This window comes from Mytilus edulis, unplaced genomic scaffold (assembly GCF_963676685.1).
Source record: "Mytilus edulis unplaced genomic scaffold, xbMytEdul2.2 SCAFFOLD_108, whole genome shotgun sequence".
Lineage (NCBI taxonomy): Eukaryota > Metazoa > Mollusca > Bivalvia > Mytilida > Mytilidae > Mytilus > Mytilus edulis.
The window spans coordinates 31,338-57,213 of NW_027268385.1; the positions used below are offsets into that span (position 1 = coordinate 31,338).

A 25,876-nucleotide genomic window follows, 5' to 3' on the forward strand; every position below is an offset into this window, starting at 1 on the left:
TGGGTCTTTGCTTATTTTTGTCATAAATTGTAACTCATAGCAATACATGTCCGCAATAAGTGGTGCACAGTTAGTCCCCATTGAAATTCCGATAATCTGACGATATACGGAATCCCCAAAGCGAACAAAAATGTTATGAAGTAAACATTCAAGGGCATATATAGTATCAAAGCATGTCCAATTGACGTATTTTTTTTTTGTTTATTGCTACTAAAAAATGACCTAAAAGAGTTTGAACATATATATTCACATTCTGATTTTTAACATTTTTTTAATTATTGCCTGTTTTTGGTCAATTTATTTTGCCATATTACCATTTAAAGAAGTACATGTATAGTAAAACACCGCTCTATATCTATAAACATACGTACACCAGCAGCTACAATCTTTTCATCCTGGGGTCAATGGCCTTCAGACAAATCACATATTTTACAATGATACTAGGAAGTAGATTTATAAAACTACGTAAATGAGATACACCTAGTCAGCCTAACATATCTATAGATTAATTACAGGAGTACTCAAGTTGTGTACTCAAGTTGTTAACATGTGCTAAATTGGAAAGTGTATGGAAGGTTTATACTATGAAATTTAGAGCGAGAGGCTTTCAGTCAGTGAATACGTTATCTATTTATGAGTTACGAAATGTTTTAAATAACAATTAAGTCAAAAAGTTTTGTAGATATTTTATACTGTTTTTGAGAAGAAACAAAGCTAAGCCGTAATCAAATTTAAGTTATTTTGCATGTAATGTATAATGTTGAATTAACTTATCCGTTTTAGACATAGCCAACCTTTACATGTAAAAGGTTGGCGTACTCTATAATTGAAAGATGATACATAAGAAATAAGAAGCTCCTGACCATATCTGACATCTATTTAATACTGATGTCTTTTAAAAATTTATATGGTACGGGGCTAAATACTATATATAAATGCTTAAATTTGTAGTATGCGTAAAGGATGCTCCTTATTTATAAACGTTCAACTTCAATCTGTTAAATGTTTTGTGATTCTGAAATCTAGAGGGTTGATGATGGTCTAAAATAAAATGTTTTTTCAATTGTAATCCAATGGGTTTTATTTTCTCCTGTAGGAAACCAATGTTTACTTCTGGAGAAAAAAATCCGTAAAGATTTATATAATTGTGTAGGATTAATTTTAATTCCATAGTATATTATCATTTTTATAGGACTAAATTTTACCTTTTAGAGATTATAGCTGTATCACATAGGAATTGATGTAATGTTAAAGGATTTTGAAAACCAAGTGTGTCAAAATTTTATTGACCTATACTTTTAGTAAAACTAGTGATCGGATTTGCACTCATCAAAAGTGCAAATAAGTCCCAGAAACTGTAGTTTTGAATTCGAACTCCCTATGTTGAATATATGTAAAAAAAATCTGGTAAATGATTTGTTTTGTGTCAGCTTTAATATAAACAAGTACACACCCGTGATATCGCGGGTCCGTGACTGAATTAACGTATATAACTATGCCTAAGCCTTATTTTAGTAATTGGTATTGTCATCTGATAAAGTCATGTCGATTATAAGATACACAGTTTTCTCTGCTTTCAAATCTTTCTGTTTGAACCCGTCGACCTAGAACTTATCAATTATTGGAAATATTAATTATTTGGAAAACAAAAGGTCCAGGCTATCCAGGAATGGGGTATTTTTTAATCAACAGCATTGTCCTATATTAGTTATCTTAGAAAGTCTTGCTGGTTGCTGAATAAAGCTACAATAGGGAACAATTTGACAATGATTGAATTTAGTAGTGTCAGCCCTTTGATTGTGACCCGTGTATATAGCAAAATCCTAAATACACCGTTTGGTGGTGCTCCTGTCAAATGCGGAAGGTACAGATAAGGTAATAACTAACAGGTGAATATACTATTGGTATCGGTGTCGGATTAGACCCGGAACTTGTTAATTATTGGCAATATTAATTATGTGGAAAACAAAAGGGCCTGGAGTGGTGTAATTTTTAATCTACACCATTGTCCTATATTAGTTATATATAGAGTTGAATTCTTTGATGTGTCGTTTTTACCCGATGACGGCTGACAAATTGAACCTCGTAATTTTAGTATTATAGATAGTAAAGTGATAAAGTGGGTTTCATTTAGTTAACATCTCATTGTATATATCAGTTCAATGGATCGATAGTTTAACCAAGGATCAATTCAATAGTAATATTCAAGCCATGTTTAGTACAAGACTACATTCTGAGGGAGTTCGTCTTATACCTGGATTGGCGCCCCGTCTAAAAATAGTTGGTTGGCTAGCATACTGCATATAATATTGTACGTGACCAATTTCATGGTGCGAAACTGTCTCTGTGAAACGTCGCTGCATTGTTTTATTCTATTAAATTCACAAATTGAATAACAGATGCACTTCAAAGATTAGTTAGTATAATAATCCCAGTTAAACTCACTAATTTGTTTACCACTCCACATTTTAAATATGCCCGTACTATGTATATTTTTCATTGTAGTATGCCATTATCGATTTTCAATCATAGTATGTATTACATCAAAGTATTCAACGCGTAGCTTGGTTTTGATTTAAGTATTGATTCGAGTTTTGTTATCACAGGAACCTTTTACATGTAATTTGTACTTGAAGGTATGGTCTTTTGAATGCCTTATAGAAATCTGAATTGCGCGTTCATGTTGGATAGTTGTCTACTTGGTAATCATACTACATCTGGTTATTATCTGTGTTCAGGCTATAAAAATTAAAAAAAATGCTAATATAATTTTGTTCGTTTTTTCATCTGATGACCGTGAGGGCATTCCGGTGTATTGCTGTCGCCTAGATTTCCATTACGTAACTTTTGTGTTGGGATTTAAACCTATCTATAAACATGATAAATACGCGGACATTATCGAGTGCCAAAAAACATTTATAAATCATTTTTTTCAATGGATACTCCTACAAATATTTTTTAAAAACATAAATTAATCATATGAAAATGTTTTGTCGTTAGATATATATAAATAATATATAATAATTATATTAGCTAATCTGTAACAATTACATCTTCATGCCTTATATATCATGTACTGTAGTACGCCGCTAGATTAAAACTGACGAGGAAAGGTACCACACGGCCAGGGAAAGCTCTTTTATTGAGAGCCCAGGTGGTCCTGTGGTCTAGCGGGACGGCTGCAGTGCAGGCGATTTGGTGTCACGATATCACAGTAGCATGGGTTCGAATCCCGGCGAGGGAAGAACCAAAAATTTGCGAAAGCAAATTTACAGATCTAACATTGTTGGGTTGATCTTTAGACGAGTTGTATATATATATATAAACGCCTAAAAAGTGTACACAACAACTCCAAATACAATAAAAAGGTAACTATAAATGTAATTATTTAGAAATATTTCGGATTCTGATGTTAAATGAATCATCTTTAAGTCTTCTTAAATTAAACTTTTACTAAATCTTGAAATTTATACAATAAAAAAAGACAAACCGAACATCAGTTAAGACGCTTGCATCATTCTAAAAATTTGTTTAACATGACATAGGTTATATGGCTTATTACAACAGAGAGCTCACATATATGCTTTAAATACAAATAATAATGTGCGATTTGAACCAGCACAATTCTAAAACTTTAACGGGAACGACAATTATGATGGTATAACATGTATAAGCATGATAACGTCTGTAAAATTACCAAATAGACAGCACCGAAGGATCTAAATTTTAAAATATTTTAAATTGACAGAGTAAACTAAAGTAGCTACAACAGAGTCTGAATATTTAAACATCGCAAACAAACGGCCGTTAAAATGTAATAATAGTTTTTGACTAAGTATAACTAGAAGTACGTGGCTTGGTACTTATACATCCCTCAAAAAATTAAGCAATTTAAATTGGTATCTTCAACAAATTTATTTAATAAATGAAAAAGGTTAAGAAAAAGAAACAGAGACTGTAATACTAAGTAATATAACCTAAATGTGAAGCACTACACGGAGTCGAACTACACCTGTTCATTTATCCCATTTGGTGCCAAAGTTATTAATTTTCTGATCCAAAATCTTTCCCGAGCAAGTCTATCCTCCTTAGACCAAGCAGAGTTGTGGTCAATGATTTTAATGGTCAATCGATTGAGATCTGCCTTAGTGTGGCCAGGGGATCTCAAATGTCGACTGAGAGGGAGGTCTGGATTGCATTGGTAGTCGCTACGATGGCCGTTCATTCGTTTGTGAAACGGCTGTTCTGACTCGCCAACATACTGTTTACCACATTTACACTGTAAGAGATACACAACATTTGAAGTCTTGCAATTAACATTGCAAAACATGTTGTATTCTGTGCCAGTGGAGTGACTGTTAAAAGTCTGGGTATCCAGTATTTGTTTGCAAGTCAGATATCGTTTGTTTCCGCAACCCTTGCAAGAGCCCATAGATGAAGAGCCTGCTTGAGAGGATAAATCAGCTCTCACCAGCAAGTCTTTATATATTATATTTTGTAGTGTACAGAATGATATTACGTGATCCATCGCCCTGTAAGATTGATAGTTGACTTTTTATTCAGTCATTTTATATTGGTAAAAAATGTTTAATATCTAAGCACACGTACGAAAAAGGGTGTTAATGCATGTGGAAGAATATTTCAAGAGGGTAAATTCAATTAATAAATATGCGTCAGCAGGGACCGCCCATTTAAGGGAGAGCTTTCTGTATAAAACTGAAGTTCTGTGCTCTTCTGATAGGTATATAATGTTTGTAATAAAAAAAAATTGAAAGATGGAGTAAAAAAAAAAAGACTGATGATGAAATTACTAATTTTTTTTACTACAGGATTGAAAAGTGATGGGGATCAGTAAAGGAATTAAGTGCGAATCTACAATATTAGTAAACAAGGCCATGTGAATGCCAAAAAATGCCGCATGACCTTATGTTTTCATTGTTGCAAAAGAAAGGGCTACATTAGTATTTTCATGAATGATATATGAAAGATTCCAATTTCTAAAGGTAAATCAGGTATAAATTTAATTCAAGACATAGATTAGCATTAAAGCCAATGGGATTTTTTTTACTGAATTTACCCCTGAGGGGTAAATTCAGTAAATAAATATACGTCATCAGGGGCCGCCCATTTAGGGGAGAGATTTCTGTATAACACTGAAGTCATATGCTCTTCTGATTGGTAGATAATGTTTGTAATAAATATTTTTTGGCAGATGGATCAAAACTAGAGTTGAAAAAAATAAAAAAATAAAGGCTGAATGCACTAATTTTTTTAATACAGGGTTGAAAAGTAATGGGGGTCAGAATAGGAATTCAGTGCGAATCTACATTGTTTGTAAACAAGGCCATGTGAATGCCCAAAAATGCCGCATGGCCCTATGTTTTATTAGTGCAAAAGATAGGGCTACATTTGTACTTTCATGAATGTTATGAATGGTAAATCAGGTATAAATTTAATTCCATACATAGATTAGCATTAAAGTCAATGGGAGATTTTTTACAGAATTTACCCCTACAGGAAAATATGCACTTTGTCTCTGTACTTGTTCAAAGCCACACAATAATCACAAAACTCATTTCCTGTAAATATTTATGCAATGGAATCGTTTTGAAACCAGTTGAAGCTGTTTTTATACAAATTTCTGTTTAGCTACGGTTATCCAGGATGCACGAAGTATACTGTGCGAGGAAGCATGGGGTACATTGTAAAAATCAGTTTTGTATCCAGATTGAAAGAAACAATGGAATTACACTTGAGAGTTAAATTATTAATGAGAGGTATAAATATTCTCCCCATTTTACATCACATTTTGCACATATTTTCTCTTATGATGTGTAAAAATCATGTGGAAAATCTGAATTACCTCCCTTTGACATAGTGTATTTATTTTAGCTGTGTTTCTCATGTTAAGTTGTAATTCAAGTTGTCAAATCACTTGTTTGTTCTGTCTGTGTATCTTTACATCCATTCGTTTTTCGTTTTGAAATAACAAAAATTTAAAATTTAAAAAAAAAAACGAAAAACGAGAGTACTAGTGTTTTAATTTGTATCAGGAATTTTCGAAGAGTGATTATCAATGACCTTATTTTGTGAATTTATTTGGTTTTTTTTTTTTTGTATGAAACTGCTTAAAAATTCATTGAATGGTCTTTTGATGGTCTTTTCAGGGTATTTAATCAAACACTTCTATATATGTCAAATTTTAACTAAGAGTACACCAAGACATTAGCTCCTAGATGAACTTGCAATACTGGTCAAAACAGAAAACAATTCACATTTATTAATCAAAATATTTGACACAATACTTTTAAACAGCCAATGTCCAACTTCGTATAACAAATGTACATTGGCCGCAATATGGGCTGAAGTATAAATTTTGCTCTATTTTAAAAAAAAATCAGCATTTATGAATGTTGAACTGAAATTAGATACCTCATATGATTAATACAGAAAAGTAGGAAATACAAGTTCAAAAGTCCCTTATGGGGGTAAATTCAGTAAATAAACATATGTCATCAGGGACCACCCATTTGGGGGAGAGCATCGGTATAAAACTGAAGTCCTGTGCTCTTCTGATTGGTAGATAATGTTTGCAATACATATTTTTTATAGATGGATCAACACTAGAGTAAAAAATAAAAAAATAAAAGAAGGATTGAAAAATAATGGGGATCAGTAAATGAATTAAGTGTGAATCTACAGTGTTTGTAAACTAGGCCATATGAATGCCCAGAAATTCCGCATGACCCTATGTTTTTATTGTTGCAAAAGATAGGGCTATACATTTGTACTTTCATGAATGATATATGAAAGATTTCAATTTCTAAAAGTAAAACAGGTATAAATTTAATTCAAGAAATTGATTAGCATTAAAGTCAATGGGAGATTTTTTACTGAATTTACCCCTATAGGAAAATATGCACTTTGTCACTCTAATTGTTCAAGGCCACACAATAATCAAAAACGAAAGAAACAGTCATTATATATCAGTGACCACCGTGGATAGAAAAAACTTGTTACTGAGAAAATAGCAGATACACTTTATGTATAGTATATATAATATGTTCATAGACAAGTATACAGAAAAACGCGAAAATAATTGTCCCATCCCTAAGTACACGTGTCGGTTAAAAGCTCATTTAAGCTTATGTTATGTCATTGTTTCTACACTATGTAGACTCTCATTAAAGCCTATTTATTTATTTATTTATTTATCCATATTATTTACTATGAATAATGTGTTATTTTAACCAGTTCTAAACCATGTAAACGGAAATCTAGTCTATGACTAAAATATCCGTCCGTGGACGGAAACAATATCCGGGACGACTTAGTTTTTTTCTTTCTCCAAAATATCACAAACGGAATAAGGATAAGATAGGATAACAAATGCAACGATGCATGGTACCTATAGGACACAGAGACATGATGATTTATTTCTTATGGAAGGAAGAGAAGTGACACACAAATTGAGATCTTCTCATTATACCATGTAGGTAGCACGATAGTATTTGCATTCCAAATATTTAGCAGAATTTAGGTTGCTCTTTTGTGTACCCTACCTAAGTCAATGTTTATGAAGAGTGTGATAAGACAAAGCATACAGTATCAACTGAACATACTTTCCCAAACTGAGGGATGAATCAGGTGTAGAAAAATAGGAAACAATTTACCATACAGATGACAATGAATTTTTGAGATTTTTTAAAAAAATTGGATTTATTGCATGTTAAAACACCTAAAAGCACTAGTAGCCTAAGGTTTTTAAAAATGACAAAAAAGAAACGGTCATGATACACATTCAAATTCATTTCTGTATAATAAAATGAAAGTACTTCAGTAAACTGTGAATGTAGAAGTTTTGGCAGTGTTAAAAAGAGGTGAAAATTCTAAAAAGGCTATCATTATCCCTTATGGGCCAGGAAATACAACCGTGCCACCTGTAAACAGAAGTTTTGTCTATGACTTAAAAGTCCGTCCGATGACGGAAATAATATACGGACGACTTAATTTTCGTTTTTTTCTCAGAATATCCCAAACAGAATAAGCATAACAAAAGATAACAAATGCGACCATGCATGGTACCTACAACAAGTGTATAGGACATAAAGACATGACCGCATGATGGTTAATTTCATATGGAAGGAATAGAAGCAACATTCAAGATGAGGTCTTCTGAACTAGTATATATTGATCTGATAACCGCATATTGTAAGGCTAGATTAGTAGTAACCTCACTTGTTAATGTGAAGCTGTAATTAATCGTTTTATTTTTACCATCTTTATATAATATTTCATTGTGTTATTTAAATTTGTGATTCATTTGATATTTGAATATAATAAATAGATTTTTTATTATAGATAAAAAAAAAAAAAAGGAAATTTGAAAGTCTTTCATTCTTAGTTCAAATCATAAGTCAGACGGTCTATTCTGTCAACATTAAGAAGTAAATTATTCATCGGGGTATCAATGGCTATGAAATAGGAAAGGAAAACATTGTACAACGTAAATTAAACAAGAATTGAATAAATCAAAATACATCAATTGAATCCGAATGTAGATAAAGATGCTTTTCTTGTTTAGTGAAATCAAAAACGAAAAATGAAAACACTTTCGTTTTTCGTTTCGGTGTTTGAGAAATCGATAAGCGAAAAACGAAAACACTTTTGTTTTGCATTTAGATTTATGAGAAATCATATACAAAAAATTACAACACTAGTACTATCGTTTTTCTTTTTTTTTTAATTTAAATTTTTTGTTATTTCAAAACGAAAAACGAACGGATGTAAATATACACAGACACAACAAACAGTGATTTGAAATGGTTTCCTGATATGATATATAGGTATAACGAGGGGTTCCGTTGTAATTACATTCTTTTCCAGTCTTAAATATCTATGTATCATGAAATCATTATTCCCATTATCACTCATGTCTGGGTGTGCATTTATACATTCTGCACTTACTGACGACTTACAAGTTCTTATGTACGTGCAAAGATCATACACACACACAAATGCAATCTTGCATATTGCACAAATACGTCAACAAATATACTATTATACTTAATACAATCATGCCATGTGTATGCAAAATGACAATGATAAACATAAGATAATAAAGGACAACTAGCCGTTACTGACATGTCTGATCCAAACTTCAACTTAACTGATTGAAACATTATGTCTTCATTGTAAAAAAAATAATCGCAATCCGTCTAGTTAGTGGTTGAAAATTATGGCATCATAAATAGTACGAAAAAACTCTAATGCGCTAAAAGGGCAAGTTTAAGAATTTTGCAGTTTTCTTAGCATAGTATTTGAATTTGAAATTGTACATATAACTGTTATACAGGTAAATTTCAAGACTGTTCTAACTTATATTCTAGAATAGAAGGCTTGCAAGGAAAGGTAGAGCTAATAAGTAATTAATGCAGATGATACTATGTGTTCTACTCGAAAACACCAACGATACACAAGTTGATATTGCAAATAGAAAAGAAACTAGGCCCTTTAAAAAAGCGTTGTCAAAGCTATTACACACACTCTTTCAATTTGGAAATAAAACAAAACAAAAGAAAGAGAATTAAAAAAGAATCTATTTAAACAAAACCGTAATGATTCTGTCAAAATTAAACATATCTTTCCATATGACTTTTAGTTCCCATGTAATCTTATAAAGCTAAACAGTTGTCTGAAATTTTAAAAAGTGCATTTTAAAATTTTAAATTCTTTTTTTTTTGCGTTATGTATAAGAATAAATTACCTGGATTTCCCCCTCTGCGAAAGATGACCGGTTGAATTGCATATGCTAAGAAATATATCAGGTGACCCATTTCGTGGTGTACAGTCAAGAACTGATCAGCTGTAACACTTGTACACTGTTTTATTCTGCAATATTACTTATATATCACAAAATATCAAAATTAAATTTACAGAAGAGTATTTGTTCATATCTATTCACATCTTTGTTTTGTAAATCAGCAATGATTTACCATGAATCAAGCTTAAACTCTTCACACAAAAATATTATTTGATCATTGAATTGAAATGGGTTTTTTTTTTGTAATGAAGACTGAAATACAGTATTATTTTCATAGGACCTTATGTTCACTTTAAGTAGTTGTCTTTCTTAGAATCATGCAAAATGGAAAAATATTGGCACATTAAACACCATAAAACAATTTAACTAGAAGCTCTCAGGAGCCTATGTCACTCACCTGTATCTACTTTGGTTTTGGAAACATGTAAAATAATGTTAATAGCATAAAATAAACAGTAATAGATACACTTATAATGAGTATGGCCAAGTTTGGTTTGATTTGGCACAATAGTTATATTAAAAGCAGGTCATCCCATTGTAGTGCTACAATAGTAACTGAAGACCCTTTTTCATTATTATGTCACCCGATCAACAATGTCGGGTGACATATTGCTTTTTCTCCTAGGTAAATTTTTATTCAAGGTAGATGTCCACTATAGTTAGGTTTCTGATGATTTTGACATTGATCGGAACTACTATGATGCCATGAAAACTAGAGAAAAAACGTCAAAAAACTTAAACTGCTCAAAACTAAATGAAACTTCATAAAAATATTGACTGGCATGTGAAAACTAAGCTGTGGAATTTCCAAATTGATTGCGTTTAATATGAAAACAATGCAAAAAGGTCAAAATGCTCCGAAAACCTTAAAGTACCATTGCCTCCCTAAAAATGGTGGGTCAATTCCATTAAAACCTTGATAAAATTTGCTCTCCCATGAACCAATGTGGCATCTGTCATTATAATTTTTGGAATGGTCTCTGTGACCATGGAAACCAGCAAAAATGTCAAAATTTTCAAAATGCTCCTTCCTTACTGAAACTTCATATGATTGTTAACTGTCAAGTATAGATGAGACTTTCAGAAATGTAAAAGTTAACGGACGACGGACGCCAAATGATGAGAAAAGCTCACTTGGTCCATTGTGCCAGGTGAGCCAAAAAGTGCTGATATATCAACGAAATAGTGTATTTAGTTGATAAACACAATAATACCATTATTTTTGGCTTTAGTTTTGAAAAATTAGCACGTTTTAATTATAGTATATGGATTTTATGATTTTCCTTCTATATTCTATATAAATTATGACATTGAAAATTGAAACAACATCATAATCGGTTACATCCATTAGGAATTATTATTACTGAATTATTTTAAAACAGACATACAAAAATTTAACATATTAACTAAATCATGCACAATTGAAAGTAGAGTGGTTAATGAACACAATACAATTTAAATAAAAATATCTGACAGTCCTGTTCAAAAGGAACCTACTTCCAAGATTTAATCTTTCATTTCTTACAAAATACAGATTGAAATTCCAAAATAATGACCCAAACACAACCGTATATATGTGCAGCTAGATCAGAGAAAGTCATGGAAAACAATTCCAAAGAAATCGACAGATATCTAGCAAAGATTGGCACTTTTGAAAAGTGGTTACTATGCAAATTCAAGCGGACCTTATCCCGATGTAAACATTGAATGTGAAAAGATCGAGAAGGCCGCAAATACATGTCTTAAAAAGGTATAAAAAATAGTAAAAAGATGTTTTCTTTATAAAAATATTTATCTTCAATTTTTTAACCTGCACAAAAAAGAAAAGACCCTTTTTCTATATTTAATGTCCATGTGACAAGAGCATAATGGTTACTGGAACACTTACAATGTGAACAATAAGTATATTTTTGGAAACAAACATGCGAAAGACATTGGTGAAACGAAAGATCTTAAAATTTGTATGTTACAGTACAAGATTTTTTTCATTTTTTTTATCAATATGCAGCAAAGATTGTCATTTTTTAGATTTTATGTTCACAATTTCACAAGCTTCTTATGCAATTATCTCGATTAATACTGACCATAAAACATTATTTATATTTCTGATAACCAAGTTTAACAAATAATTTCTTTAAAATGAACAATTATTATTAGAAATCACTTTCGATGAATGCCGTCACCGGCATTGTTTTATAATTGAGTTTATAATTGAGTTTCTCGACTCTATAATAAGATGATGTAATTCTCGTTTGATCTTTTCCACTAGATTTCCAGTTTAGTTTATTTATATTCGTTTTCTAAATTAGATTTCATCACTTAGAGATATCAGAGTAATACTTGCAATGTGATATAGTCAATTAATTACTTTTAACAAATGAACTTTCAGTTTATCTCTTTCTCCCGGTAATAAACTTTTCATAATAAAACATGTCATTTAGGGAAAACGGTACTTTTACATTCTCCTATCATTAGTTGGCCTGTTGTGTACCCAAGGTAGATGAAGGAAGTCAATAGTTATCAAAGGTACCAGATTTATAATTTAATACGCCAGACGCGCGATTCATATACATAAGACTCATCAGTGACGCTCAGATCAAAATAGTTATAAAGCCAAACAAGTACAAAGTTGAAGAGCATATATAGTCAACTTAGGAGCGTTGTGATTGGATGTGAGGTACAATCTATTTTTCTATATATATCTATGAATAACTGCAGTGTGTATATTTACAATAAAATTCTGAAACCTATTGAAATATTTTCTAGAGAATTATTCGAAAAGACTTCTAAAATTTCATAAATTTGGTGTAAAATGACGGTGGGCGTGGAAAACATAAACAATCTCCGTGGGAAGTTGGTCATGATACTATTTGGCTTCAATTTTCAAAACCAAATTATAAAGTACTAACACCAAACATAACTTTTTTATCCAGGTTTTTATTATAAAAAGTGGTAAATTTAGAAAATGTTAGTATTGTCGCCTATGGCAGTATTAATAGTACAGCGATCTATACAACAATACATACAACGTTTAAACATTTTGGAAAGGAGTATCACTATTCCCGTCATCTACTTTTTGCGATCACGTCTCAAAAAAGAGGATGAGGCGAGACTTAGGTATTACTCAAAAGTTACATGATACAACTAAAATTGAACCACGAAATGTTTTATTCTACTCCTGGCTTTCTAATTCATTAAGCCAACTGTTTTATACATGTCAAATTGTATTTAATTTTCCACACATTTGATTTACAAAAATAAAATGGTTAAGTAATTTTCGTTTTCCTATATGCATGGCAATATTTTGTGTTTATTTACCATAAAATTTTACAAAAGCGAGATTTAAATGTCACATGTTCCCCAAAATTTGGTTCAAAGTAGAAATTCAATTATCTTGAGTGAAACCTTTTCTGAAACTATTTATATCTTTCGCCTATTTGTTTTTCGTAAAATTTAATCTCAAAGTTTGTGCAACAAAAAGTAAAAAAAAAAATGATTTCCAAACCAATGTATGCCATGGATATGAAAATATGGACATTCATACTGAAAACAGCCCATAATGCATAACTTATACAATCTTGATGTTCCTGTTAACCCACTACGTAAAATTTTAACTAAAAGGATAATTTTTTTATAAATATGGTGACACCATTTTTTTTAATGTAGTTGCTAAGGAAATTTGGATAACCATATGGTGACAGTTTGCAATTTTGGTTATCTGTGTTCATGCATAAACATTTTAAAGTGTACAAAAAAATGAATATACGTGATTTTTAAACACATTCTCAATTTTATAGTATAGAAATGTTATTTCTGCGTGTATTTGTTTCAACATATGTAAAACTTGAATGTGAAGTAAGAGTTTTCGGTTTCTTTGAATTTTATTCTCTCAAGTTAACTATTGATAGTTGTTGACATATGCATACTATTTTGATATCTTTCAGATAAATTAAGTAAATGACAATGGATTACGCTGCGCAAATTGTCAATTTTTTTTTCCCAAAAAGTAATATAATGTCATACTGTGAGATATTAGTTTCACAATATTTGTCAATGATAATTATCATTAATAATGAGTTATGAAGGTCTGGATAGGAGATCCTTCATTTCTGTATTCTTTTGTCTTTGATACCATTTTTCTCAATTATCTGTACTTCTTGTCCATGATTCTCTATTCTTTATATTTTTGCCCATTTTTCTCTATTCTTTATTTTTTCTCCTATTTTTGTCTTTTCTTTATTTTTTCTCATATTTTTCTTTATTCTTTATATGTTTGTTCATTATTCATAAATAACTAGCCCCATCCACACCCTCTGTTATGCGCCTATAATAAATGCACTTTATTGTGAATCATCTAACTTGTTGTTGAAATCTCATTTGACAGGGATGTTTTATACAAATTATTAAAAAAAACTCACACTTGTTTTGCCGTGAGGAAAGTTTTACTTTGAATGTATATATAGGTGAAAAAATGTAAAAAAAGTAATGCAAATCAAAATCTTAGTTTATCAGTATGCCACGCTTTGCAGGATTCTTAGAAAGACTACTATGTAAGTGTTTGTAACGTTGATTCTTGAGTATTATAGACACACTTATGTTTGCTATGAATGCCATAATCCTTTATCAATGTTTGATGGTTGCTACATATACATATTTGTTGGAAATGCTGTTGGTTTGGTTATTCATTAGTATGTACATGTTTTTGAACATGAATGATACATGTTATACTAGAGATTCATGAAATATGCATATTATTATAAATGAATGCATGGTGTTAATGAAACATTTTGCACCAACGCATTGCATTTGTCAAAGATGTCCGCCTCTTAATATTACAGGCTATAACTTATAAACAAAATAGTAAATAATATGACCGACAATTAAAACTGGTCAGCAGAGTCACTAGATCCTTTCTTAATTCTTAAATATTTGAAAATAGCATTAGTATGCATAGTATGCGGTACATGTCTTCAATGAAGGCACAGGCCACATTGCGTGAAGCTGCCTCGAGTTGAGAAGCTAGAGTTTTCCGACAGGTAAAATAAAAAAGACGTTATTGTTTTTTTAAGTAATTTCATATTAAGACTACAGCATACCGGTATATAAATGACTAATGTTAAACCAATTCAACAGCATTTATTTCGAATACATAATAATATTATATTGCTAAAACAAGTACCATTTTAAATGCTAACATTGTGTTATCTGAAGTAATGAAATCACGACTCTACTAAAGATAATTGTTTACAAATAACAAGGTGTGTCAGTTAGGTGAGCTGTTTTTTACTTTTAGTATTCAAGAAAAGTTTTATTCGTTGCAACTATTCCAAATAAGAATTTGTTTGAAATCGTTCTTTAACACACTAGATGTATGTACACCAATCATTATCTATTTTAATAACTTGATACATTATAAAAGATAGTAAATGATGTTTACCTTACATCTTCCCCATCATAAAAATCCCAGGCTGAAGCATGACATACAACATCTCGATTGGCAGGCTTTTCTAACATAGATTTATTCCAGAAACTTGTAGGCATCTTGTCTAATCCGATAGAGGTGAAAAACTCCTCAGCCACTCGATACATATGGGTAACATTATAACCCTGTAATCGGACAATTTCTGATAAAAGATATATTTAGTCAAATTTTTAATGTATTTTTACCTAAGTGCATAATTACGCAAATCAATAAGATTGGTATGGAAATGTGGAATATGTAAAAAAAAAAAAAAAAAAAACACACAAAAAAAAACAACAACACCCGACCAGAGTGCAGAAAACTGTAATTAGGCTACCAAATGGTCTTCAGCTGGTCCCTAAACGAAAGTGTGTACATTCAAAAATGGGCATTCAAAAATTCAGAATGTGAATATATATGTTCAAACTCTTTTAGGTCATTTTTTAGTAGCAATAAACAAAAAAACTATGTTAATTGGACATGCTTTGATACTATATATGCCCTTGAATTTTTACTAGATAACATATTTGTTCGCTTTGGGGATTCCGTATATCGTCAGATTATCGGAATTGCAATAGGGAATAACTGTGCACCACTTTTTGCGGACCTGTTTTTGTATTGTTATGAGTTACAATTTATGACAAAAATAAGCAAAGACCCATCAAAACAACATCTGATAAACAAATTTAATAATACTTTTAGATATTTGGATGATATTTTGGCTCTCAATAATGACGACTTCAGTATGTATATTAATGAAATTTATCCTGTTGAACTTACTTTAAATAAAGCTAATACTAACAATGACCACTGCCCTTTTCTCGATCTGGATATCTATATCACTAATGGAAAGCTGAATACTAAAATTTATGATAAAAGGGATGATTTTTCATTTCCTATCGTTAATTATCCGTTTTTAGATGGTGACGTTCCCTTGTCACCATCTTACGGTGTTTATATATCTCAACTTGTACGATTCGCTCGTGTATGTAACAATGATTTTGATTTTAACGAGAGAAATTTATGTATTACTGAAAAATTATTACACCAGGGTTTTCGATATCACAAACTAGTCAAAACATTTACTAAATTTTATCATCAGTATAAAGACATCATTCGTAAATATAGCTCAACATGCAGACTTCTAATACGTTCAGGTATTTCACATCCATTTTTTTATGGAAATATTCTTTATAAAGCACAAAGGTGTCAGTATTCACCTCAGAAACTTACAAAACCTTTGAATAGACTTATTAAGAAGGGATATAATTACGATACTGTTGTCAAGTCATTAAAGATTACATATTTTGGCGTTCATATTGAGTCACTGATAAGGTCTTTGCATCGGAACTAAACACATTTATTCTAAAAACAGTTCTTGGCATGACACGGGTTATGTTCTTCTCATATATGTTATGATGATATGATACTAAACCCCTAACGGGAAGGATTGTGCCTGATGTTCATATGATGAAATCATAATCTTTCAGTCAGTTTAATTGAAGTCTGGAGCTGGCATGTCAGTTAACTGCTAGTAGTTATTTATGTATTATTGTCATTTTGTTTATTTTCTTTGGTTACATCTTCTGACATCAGACTCGGACTGAATTTTAATGTGCGTATTGTTATGCGTTTACTTTTCTACATTGGTTAGAGGTATGGGGGAGGGTTGAGATCTCACAAACATGTTTAACCCCGCCGCATTTTTGCGCCTGTCCCAAGTCAGGAGCCTCTGGCCTTTGTTAGTCTTGTATTATTTTAATTTTAGTTTCTTGTGTACAATTTGGAAATTAGTATGGCGTTCATGGTCACTGGACTAGTATATATTTGTTTAGGGGCCAGCTGAAGGACGCCTCCGGGTGCGGGAATTTCTCGCTACATTGAAGACCTGTTGGTGACCCTCTGCTGTTGTTTTTTAATTGGTCGGGTTGTTGTCTCTTTGACACATTCTCAATTTTACAAGTGCAGTGAAAATGGCCGTCACACTAATCTCTGAAACAAATGTGTTACTACGGTTTTAGCTGATTGCTGTTTTGTTTAGGCTTTTTTGGTATCGATACTTTCACGTGTAGTTGATAGAAAATCTTTTTACTCGTCCAAACTAAGAAAGAAGAGCTTGAAGTTGTATGTTTCAAAGAAAGAGTTTGTTACCATCAGTTGTCTGTTCAGTTACCGAGTTTGTAATAATATGAGCAACACGATAGATGCCACATGTGGAACAGGATCTGCTTACCCTTCCGGAGCACCTGAGATAACCCCTAGTTTTTGTTGGGGTTCGTGTCGCTTAGTCTTTTGTTTTCTATGTTGTGTCTTGTGTACTATTATTTGTCTGTTTGTCTGTTTCAGTTTGTTTTCGATTTAGGAGTTTGAATGTCACTCTGGTATCTTTCGCCCCTCTTTAATGGACTATATGTTACGTTCTAAAGTTTTTTTTATTTTTTATTTAACTGTTTCAACGATCTTGGTTTGTTAAGTGTATAAGGGTTACAGCATGTATGTTGTTGGTTTCTGCTGTACAAAAAAAAATGGGGGCAAAAAAACTCTTGAAATATTTTGATTTAGTATGAACAGTAACTGACATGTTTAATTTTGGTTAATGAGATTTGGATGTTTCATTCCGGTGACATAAATAATAATAAAAAAAACCTAAAAATCCCAAAACCTGATTCTCCTTGCAGAAACTTTTTCTTACCTTATCCTTCATTTTCTGAGTTATATCAACACTTATAGCATTTGGATATGGCGTAAGTAAGTCGTAAATATTGCTCCAGCTTTGGGACCACATATTGCCTAATAGATGGGCCGGAATATGTCCCGTGTCGGGAAACAATGCCGTTCCATATTTATTTTTTAGCTTGTGTCTAACATAGGCATGCAATTGTTCATATAGAGGTAGTAACTCATCATAAAGTTTTTTAACATCTGATTCAAATGTTGAAGCTTCATACCAAGACCGCCAGTATTCGCCAGTGTCATTAAAGCCTGCAAGTAAAAAGATAAATAATTGTAACGACACTTTAAGTTGTCTTCTAAGTAGCCAAAAAAATATATTTCTACTTCTATCGCTCCTCTTCGTATATAAATATTTTTAAGTACACATGGTGACACAATTTCAGGCCATCTACCATTTATACAACTGTTTCATATGCCTGTTTACTTATTTTCTTATTTTATGCAGAACCACCCTGCTTCTATAAGAAACTACAGTGAAGATGATAATATTAAAATACAGGTGATAGGTATTTTAAGACAGTTCGTATTCCAATGGGTACTATTTATGCAGATCTTCTTGTCGACTATTTTTTGTACTCGTATGAAGCAGAATTCATTCAGAACCTTCTAAAAAGACAAAAAGAAAAAGCACTTGCAAAATTTTTGTATTTTAATTTCAGACATATTGATAATAACAATAACCTATATTTCAGTCAGTACCTGCATTTCATATATCCTATCCCAATGAATTTAAAATAAAGGATACTAATGATACAAGAAGGACTGCTTTATACCTTGATCTTTTCCTCAATATTGGCACAGATGGACGACTACACACTTATGACAAACGGTATGTATTCAACTTCCAAATTATCAATTTCCAATTTCTCAGCAGTAATTTTCTCTCTGCTACGTCGTATGGTGTTTACATGTTTCAATTTATTACTTATGCTCCGGCATGATCACATCATACGGACTTCAATTATAGGAGGGTGCTTCTTACGCAGAAACCGCTCCAACAGAGTTACGAGGAGGACAGATAAAAAAAAATGGCTCTCCATAAATTATATGGACACCATCAAGAGTTGGTTGATCGATACGATGTTTCTGTGTCTAAACTAACTAATGACAGTTTTACCACGTCTGAGATTGTGGTTAAATATTTACGTCTGTATTCTAAGTACCGAACGTTACCTATTCCCGAATATGACTGTTTTTATTAAAGGGACATTCCTCTAAATAGAGAAACCACGCCCCTTCGGTCATCAACATGTAAAAAAGTCTGTTAACGACCGGTTTTCTGGTTTCTTTTTATCTGTTAAAAACCGATAGAAATAATTACTGAAGAATAAAGAATGTCATGTGGCCCCTTAAAATCCAAGAAGAGAAGCTAATTTTGGAAAAAAAATTAATAAAAACAACCGTAAAGCAGACCTATCTGATTTCTTAATCGAAAATAAACTCAAATACATTAAATGCACGCATAGCTGCATTGTAGGATCATTGATTGACAGGACAAAGCGATAATTGACAATAGTTTGTCTTTAGAAACGCAGCTTTTTTATATCTAAAGCTATTCGACACAGCTTTTAAGCTTTATTACTTCATGTGAATCGAGTATGAATGAATATTTATTCTACTAACCACTAAATTTTATCATTTCATTCATGACATTGACAAATTCCGTGTATTTGGTCCTCATTTTTTTCCCCGTTTGGTCACGCCATCCTTTCCATGCAGCTAAAAGTTCATTTGGATTGCGACTGTTTGCCATCATATCAGTAAGACCTAAAACATTAGGATTAAATTCGTGAAAATCAAGCTGAGATTGTGTACATAAAGGCATCAGTAGTATACCGCTGTTCAAGTAACACACATAAAGATGTATTTTCAACAGCGAATTACATTAGGTATTGTTGTTGGTTAATTCTTCATGTCAATAAATATTTTTCAACTTCATGAAATACACAATTATTCAAAATGGCATCTTAATTCAAAATGGCGCCGTAAAAAAAATCAAAGTTTGAAGGTATTTATATATATTTAATATCAATAATATATGATACCATACACAATGGAGTCTCTGACAAGCTCTAAATTTGCAGTTGTGGTTAATATTTACATGACTTCCGAAAATGTATCGATTAAACCTTACTAAGATACAAGACAAGTATGATATTTTGATGGGAGCGAAAATAAAAATGGTGCATCAAAAATAATTATTTGGCAGAACAACTTTAAAGATCACATTCAAATAATTGATAAGAAAATAAGATTCAAATATATGAAATCAAATAAAGCACAGTTTTCCTCTAACAGTCCGGTGAGCGGTTACGTAATGCTTTCGTACTGCTACAGTGGATTCGTTGTTAACATTACACTGCAGCTTTTGCAAGCACTGGCCTGAATGTCCCTCATATATCATAAAGTTTTTGCTAACCAGATGAATCTGGTGATGGCATACCAGGATTTGCGACTAACAAATACCCCCAAACACGACTAACTTGGAAAGCTGCACGTTTCCTGTGTAATAGTAGTGCATCTCGTGTCGGTTATATATTGTCAATTGTTCTTGTCTTCTGTGTGAATGTTTTTTTCTATATTCACTCACTTCATTAAATGAACTAGACCGACCACACAGAAGCACAACATACCCTTCTTTAACTTGTATTACTTTCAGTATTTCCAAAAATACTTCTTATGATTCTTAATATATGGACCATGTGTCCAAAGCTGATTTCTTATTCTTCTTAAGGCGAAGTGTACGTAATTGCACGCCCCTAGCGGAATACGGGATTAATAACGTTCGACGTTAGTTACGCAAGTTATCTCCCTTACTCCAAGAAAGGACAAACGAAATAGAAACTACTTCGTGCGGAAATCAAAAGCATTCTATTGTTTCGTGCAGCCTGACTTTAATACCAGTTGACTGTTTTTGTTTTAGACGCGTGGGACATGGAAGGCATTTCGTGTAAAACTTATATTAAAATGATATCAACAGATTGTAAAAACGCCTCACAACAGAATTATAAACAAATAAACATGTGACAATTCTGCTTCTATTGATATCAAATTAATTAAAATGAACCAACAATATCGTTTTAAAAGCCGTAGTTTTGAACGAAAACACATAGTACTCAACATAAAGTTTTAGGGTACGAATAATTAATGAATGACATGTGAAATTAATTATTAGATTAAAACGTTGACATGTTCGTATTTTGTGCAAATGAAAATTTTAGGACATGATTTATATCCCTTTTAAAAAAAAAAGACGATACCAAGAGAATATAATTTGACCACTAGTGCAACACTTACAAGTCGGAAGAACAAAGACGAAAAATAAACAAATTAGGCCCCAAAAAAATACTCAGTAAACTAAAAAGTGATCACTCTAAACATTTATCTTAGAATAAGTAACAAGAGTGCACATGCTGAAATGTCTCGCCTTCTATACTAATCATTGATATTATGTTGATAGTCCTAAGTATAAAGCTAAGCTTTATTACAACTGTCACATAAACTTAACATTAATCAAGATAACTTAACAGAGACCAATGAAACTTGAAAATGAGGTCAAGGTCAGATGAACCATGTCAGGCAGACATGTACAGCTAACAATGCTTCAATACAACATATATAGTTGACCCATTACTTATAGTTTAAGAAAAATAGACCAAAACACGAAAACTTAACACTGTGCAATGAACCGTGAAAATGAGGTCACGGTCAAATAAAACCTGCGCGACTGACATAAAGATCCAAAATATTTCCATACACCAAATATAGTTGACCTATGGCATATAGTATTAGATAAAAAGACCAAAACTCAAAAACTTAACTTTGACCACTGAACCATGAAAATGAGGTCAAGGTCACATGACATCTGCCCGCTAGACATGTACACTTTACAATCATTCCATACAACAAATATAGTAGACCTATTGCATATAGTATGAGAAAAACAGACCAAAACACAAAAATTTAACTATAACCACTGAACCATGAAAATGAGGTCAAGGTCAGATGACACCTGCCAGTTGGACATGTACACCTTACAGTCCTTCCATACACCGAATATACTAGCCCTATTGCTTATAGTATCTGAGATATGGACTTGACCACCAAAACTTAACCTTGTTCACTGATCCATAAAATGAGGTCGAGGTCAAGTGAAAACTGTCTGACAGACACGAGGACCTTGCAAGGTACGCACATATCAAATATAGTTATCCTATTACTTATAATCAGAGAGAATTCCACATTACAAAAAAAATTAACTTTTTTTTTTCAAGTGGTCACTGAACCATGAAAATGAGGTCAAGGACATTGGACATGTGACTGACGGAAACTTCGTAACATGAAGCATATATATACAAAGTATGAAGCATCCAGGTCTTCCACCTTCTAAAATATCAAGCTTTTAAGAAGTGAGCTAACGCCGCCGCCGGATCACTATCCCTATGTCGAGCTTTCTGCAACAAAAGTTGCAGGCTCGACAAAAACTATGTCATTCAACTCCCAGTTTTGAACTTTTTCTACATGTGCAGAAAATAAACACGTGTCTTCTATTCCGAAATTGAAAGTACAAATACATGTAAGATAAAAATATAACACGTCATTTCTTCTTTATCAAATTCAAATTTCGAAGAGATAGCAAAATTTGTTTTTTTTTTTTATTGTGCCTGTGTGCATCATTTCAAATTAGAGAATGTAATTTTGAAGTAACATTTTATTCTCAAGTCTCAATTCAAGATTATGAATGAGTAGAATATATTATTACGGTTAAAGAAAAGAGGCCAAGAAAGTTTTGTGACACTTGTAACTGCAATTTAGTGTTTAGTGGAATGAGAGGTGAAATGAGTTAAGACTTTTACATTTCGATAGCATTTTAAAGATTTTTTTTAATTTAACCGAAGTCTACTGCAAGGGATGTAAACGACCTTAATGATTATCCAGGAAGATCTCGCACTCGGTCAGCTCTGCTTATACCTATAGTTCATGATAATACAAGAATTGGAAAGCCTGTGGTGTACTAGTCCCCCCCCAAACAAAAAAAAATATCCGATAAAAATCGCTGAATGTAAATTATTTTAAACTCCAAAGTCTTGTATTATTGGACTAATGGTTTACTGGTTGTTATTCACTTTGGTTCAAGTCTGTCACTTCACAACATGGTATTTGTTTTTCGTAACTATTTTTTTTTATGAATAAGGCCGTTGATTTTCTCGTTTGAAATTTTTCGCATTTTTCATGTCGGAGTATGTTGTGGCCTACACATTATGCTTTTGTCTCTTTAATTGTTGAAAACAGTATGGTTGTTTATATATAAAAAAGAAGATGTGGTATGATTGCCAATGAGACAAATATCCACAAAAGACCAAATTGACACAGACATTAACAACTATAGGTCACCGTACGGCCTTCAACAATGAGCAAAGCCCATACCGCATAGTTATTGCTTACATCTACTTCATTTAACCAGTGGCGGGTAGTTGTCCCATTGGACAAATAATGCATGGAACTAACAAATATTTTCTTATGTTACTGAAGCTTCATTCAGCAAAAAATACATCATTCTTTCATTTAGTTAAAAAAAAAAGGGAAAGTGATCGAGACAGGAAATTTTGTAAAATAAAATATGTTTTGGCAGAGATGCGTCATGAGCATGTGTGTAAACAAGGCTTATAAAATAAGTTTATAATGTAGACTGTGTGCAAATCCTCAGATTAACAACATGCAGAATGACGAACATGAAAATATGCAGAAAAAATAGGTCTACTTTTTTAAATACAAACACGCAGAAGTAAGATTGAAAACGAGGTGTATACCCGATCAATTCATTCTGACAACACTGTGTTAACCGGAACAAATTCAAACTCGATATTTGATATCTTATGAATGAATTAAACAATCTATGCAAGCATTAAAAAAAGGTTCGGAAATCACTCTATTATAGAAAAGATGAAATTAAAGTCTACGGTAAATTTCTTTTATTTGCGGTAAATTTATTTACAAATTTGCATTGCATTTCCTTTTGCGACAGAAATATTCTTTAAAATTAGTTAGTTTATTTCCTTATCAATTTATTACGCTAGATCATTTGTAAAACATAGGAAGATTAATAATACACACGCACTACATTGCTACGACATTGTACGGTATAATAGAGTTACGACGTAGATGTCTCGGCGACGTTACTGTAGACAATGACGTCGCCGTATAATTTTAATGTGCCGGCCAAAAAAAAAAAAACTTCAACAAGGAGTAGCGTAAAAACTAGCACGGTTGCTAAGGACTTTCTTTGCACCGATGGATTCGTCTTTAATTTTTGAATCGTATATCAATCTAAAAAAAAAAATTTTGACCAACAAAATAGAAAATCTTGATAATGTAAAAATATCTGCTAATTTTGATGATTTTCCCTATATATCCTTTTTATTTTTGGATTGTCATGCTGTTAATTTCAACGGCTCGTATCTCAAAAACGAAAACGGTTACCCCCTTTTTTATTTTACTTTCTGATGTAATTTTACAAACAGAATTCATATGTCCATTCTCAATTTTAATTTTATTCATATGTGAAATTTAAAAAAAATCCATTGTGTAGTTTAATTACATACACTTCGCCTTAAAAAAAATACCTGACACTGTGTCACAGTCAGTGAAGGCATTGAACAATGGTAAGTCTTTCTATTTCAATATTCCTTGAGCAAGTCATAATCAAAAAACTGAAATATCAGTTAAGTCTCTGAAAACGGATTTCAAAGTTTTATTAGTTTCCACAAAAATAGTAATATTTTCATAATTATTTTCCAACATATTTATTAAAGCCCTAGCAAATATTCATCTACCAAGTGCTCAGGCTACACGACCATCTGTTTTAACACACGCTTTATTTTCCTCGTGGTCTTGGTCAATAGCCATATCAGAAAATTTCTTTTCTGTCTAGTTAACAACAGAATTTCAGTCAAGGAATGCTCTATGAATTTCTTGTTTCGATGTCGATAAATAAAATTACTCACTCACTCTCCCTCACTCTATTCTCTCGCTCACTCTACTCTCTCGCTCGCTCACTCACTCACTTAACAACATAATTTCAGTCAAGGAATGATCTATATATATACGAATTTCTTGTTTCGATGTCGATAAATAAAGCATATCACGTTAATGAATTGGCACCATCGTGAATAGTTGGTGAGCTTCAAAGCAAATAACCAAGGGATAATTCTCGCGAGAGCTTCTAGATATACAAAGAAGGTAGTCTCAGATTTATAGACCTTATAAATGCCAATACTGTCAATTTAAATCACAGGTTAACATACCATAATTTAAAATATAGAGATTCTTTAGATCTTTCGAAACACCACCTTTATTCTTAGATCACCTTACTATCACTCAAAGAATATATGAACCGGCAGTAAGTGGTTGACAATAAACAGTAAAGTCTGCATGCTATAACTTAGTGTGCTCTACATGATTTTGTAAGTTGAGAAACCCTCAAGAACGAATCTACTGTACCGGATGATGTAACGTGGGCAAATACTAAAACACTAGTCCATCCACAAATAGTATCTCCAAGCCAACTTTTACATCCGGGGCCAGTTCCATTGTATTAGTGATGCTCCTTTGAAAAATGGTTGGTCAAAATCCGCAAGGGGAGTTTTATCTCAATTTAGCTTTCTTACTGCGATTCGAAAAAATTCCAATGAATGTCGTCTCATGGCAATAGATTTAGCTTGCTAGTGAAACAGAGATAGAAAGCAGATTTTGCAGGTAGTTTATTCCCATCTGAAAACCATAAAGCATGATAAGTGGACCATGAAATGGATGTCCTTAGTGCTGCCTTAACACTTAAATTATCTACTGATGTTTGGACC

At 32.1% G+C, this 25,876-nt stretch overlaps 1 protein-coding gene across 1 annotated transcript in view; it reads right to left on the minus strand.

Moving 5' to 3' along the window:
• Positions 1–25,876, minus strand: part of LOC139507388 (angiotensin-converting enzyme-like) — a 68,552-nt gene that overhangs the window by 25,706 nt on the left and 16,970 nt on the right. Inside the window, exons 4-7 of the mRNA XM_071295726.1 lie at positions 19,641–19,784; positions 17,977–18,266; positions 15,261–15,430; positions 9,767–9,891 (exon numbers count right to left, since the gene is read on the minus strand). Coding sequence (XP_071151827.1) covers positions 9,767–9,891; positions 15,261–15,430; positions 17,977–18,266; positions 19,641–19,784 — 729 coding nt within the window. The remainder of the gene's footprint in view (positions 1–9,766; positions 9,892–15,260; positions 15,431–17,976; positions 18,267–19,640; positions 19,785–25,876) is intronic.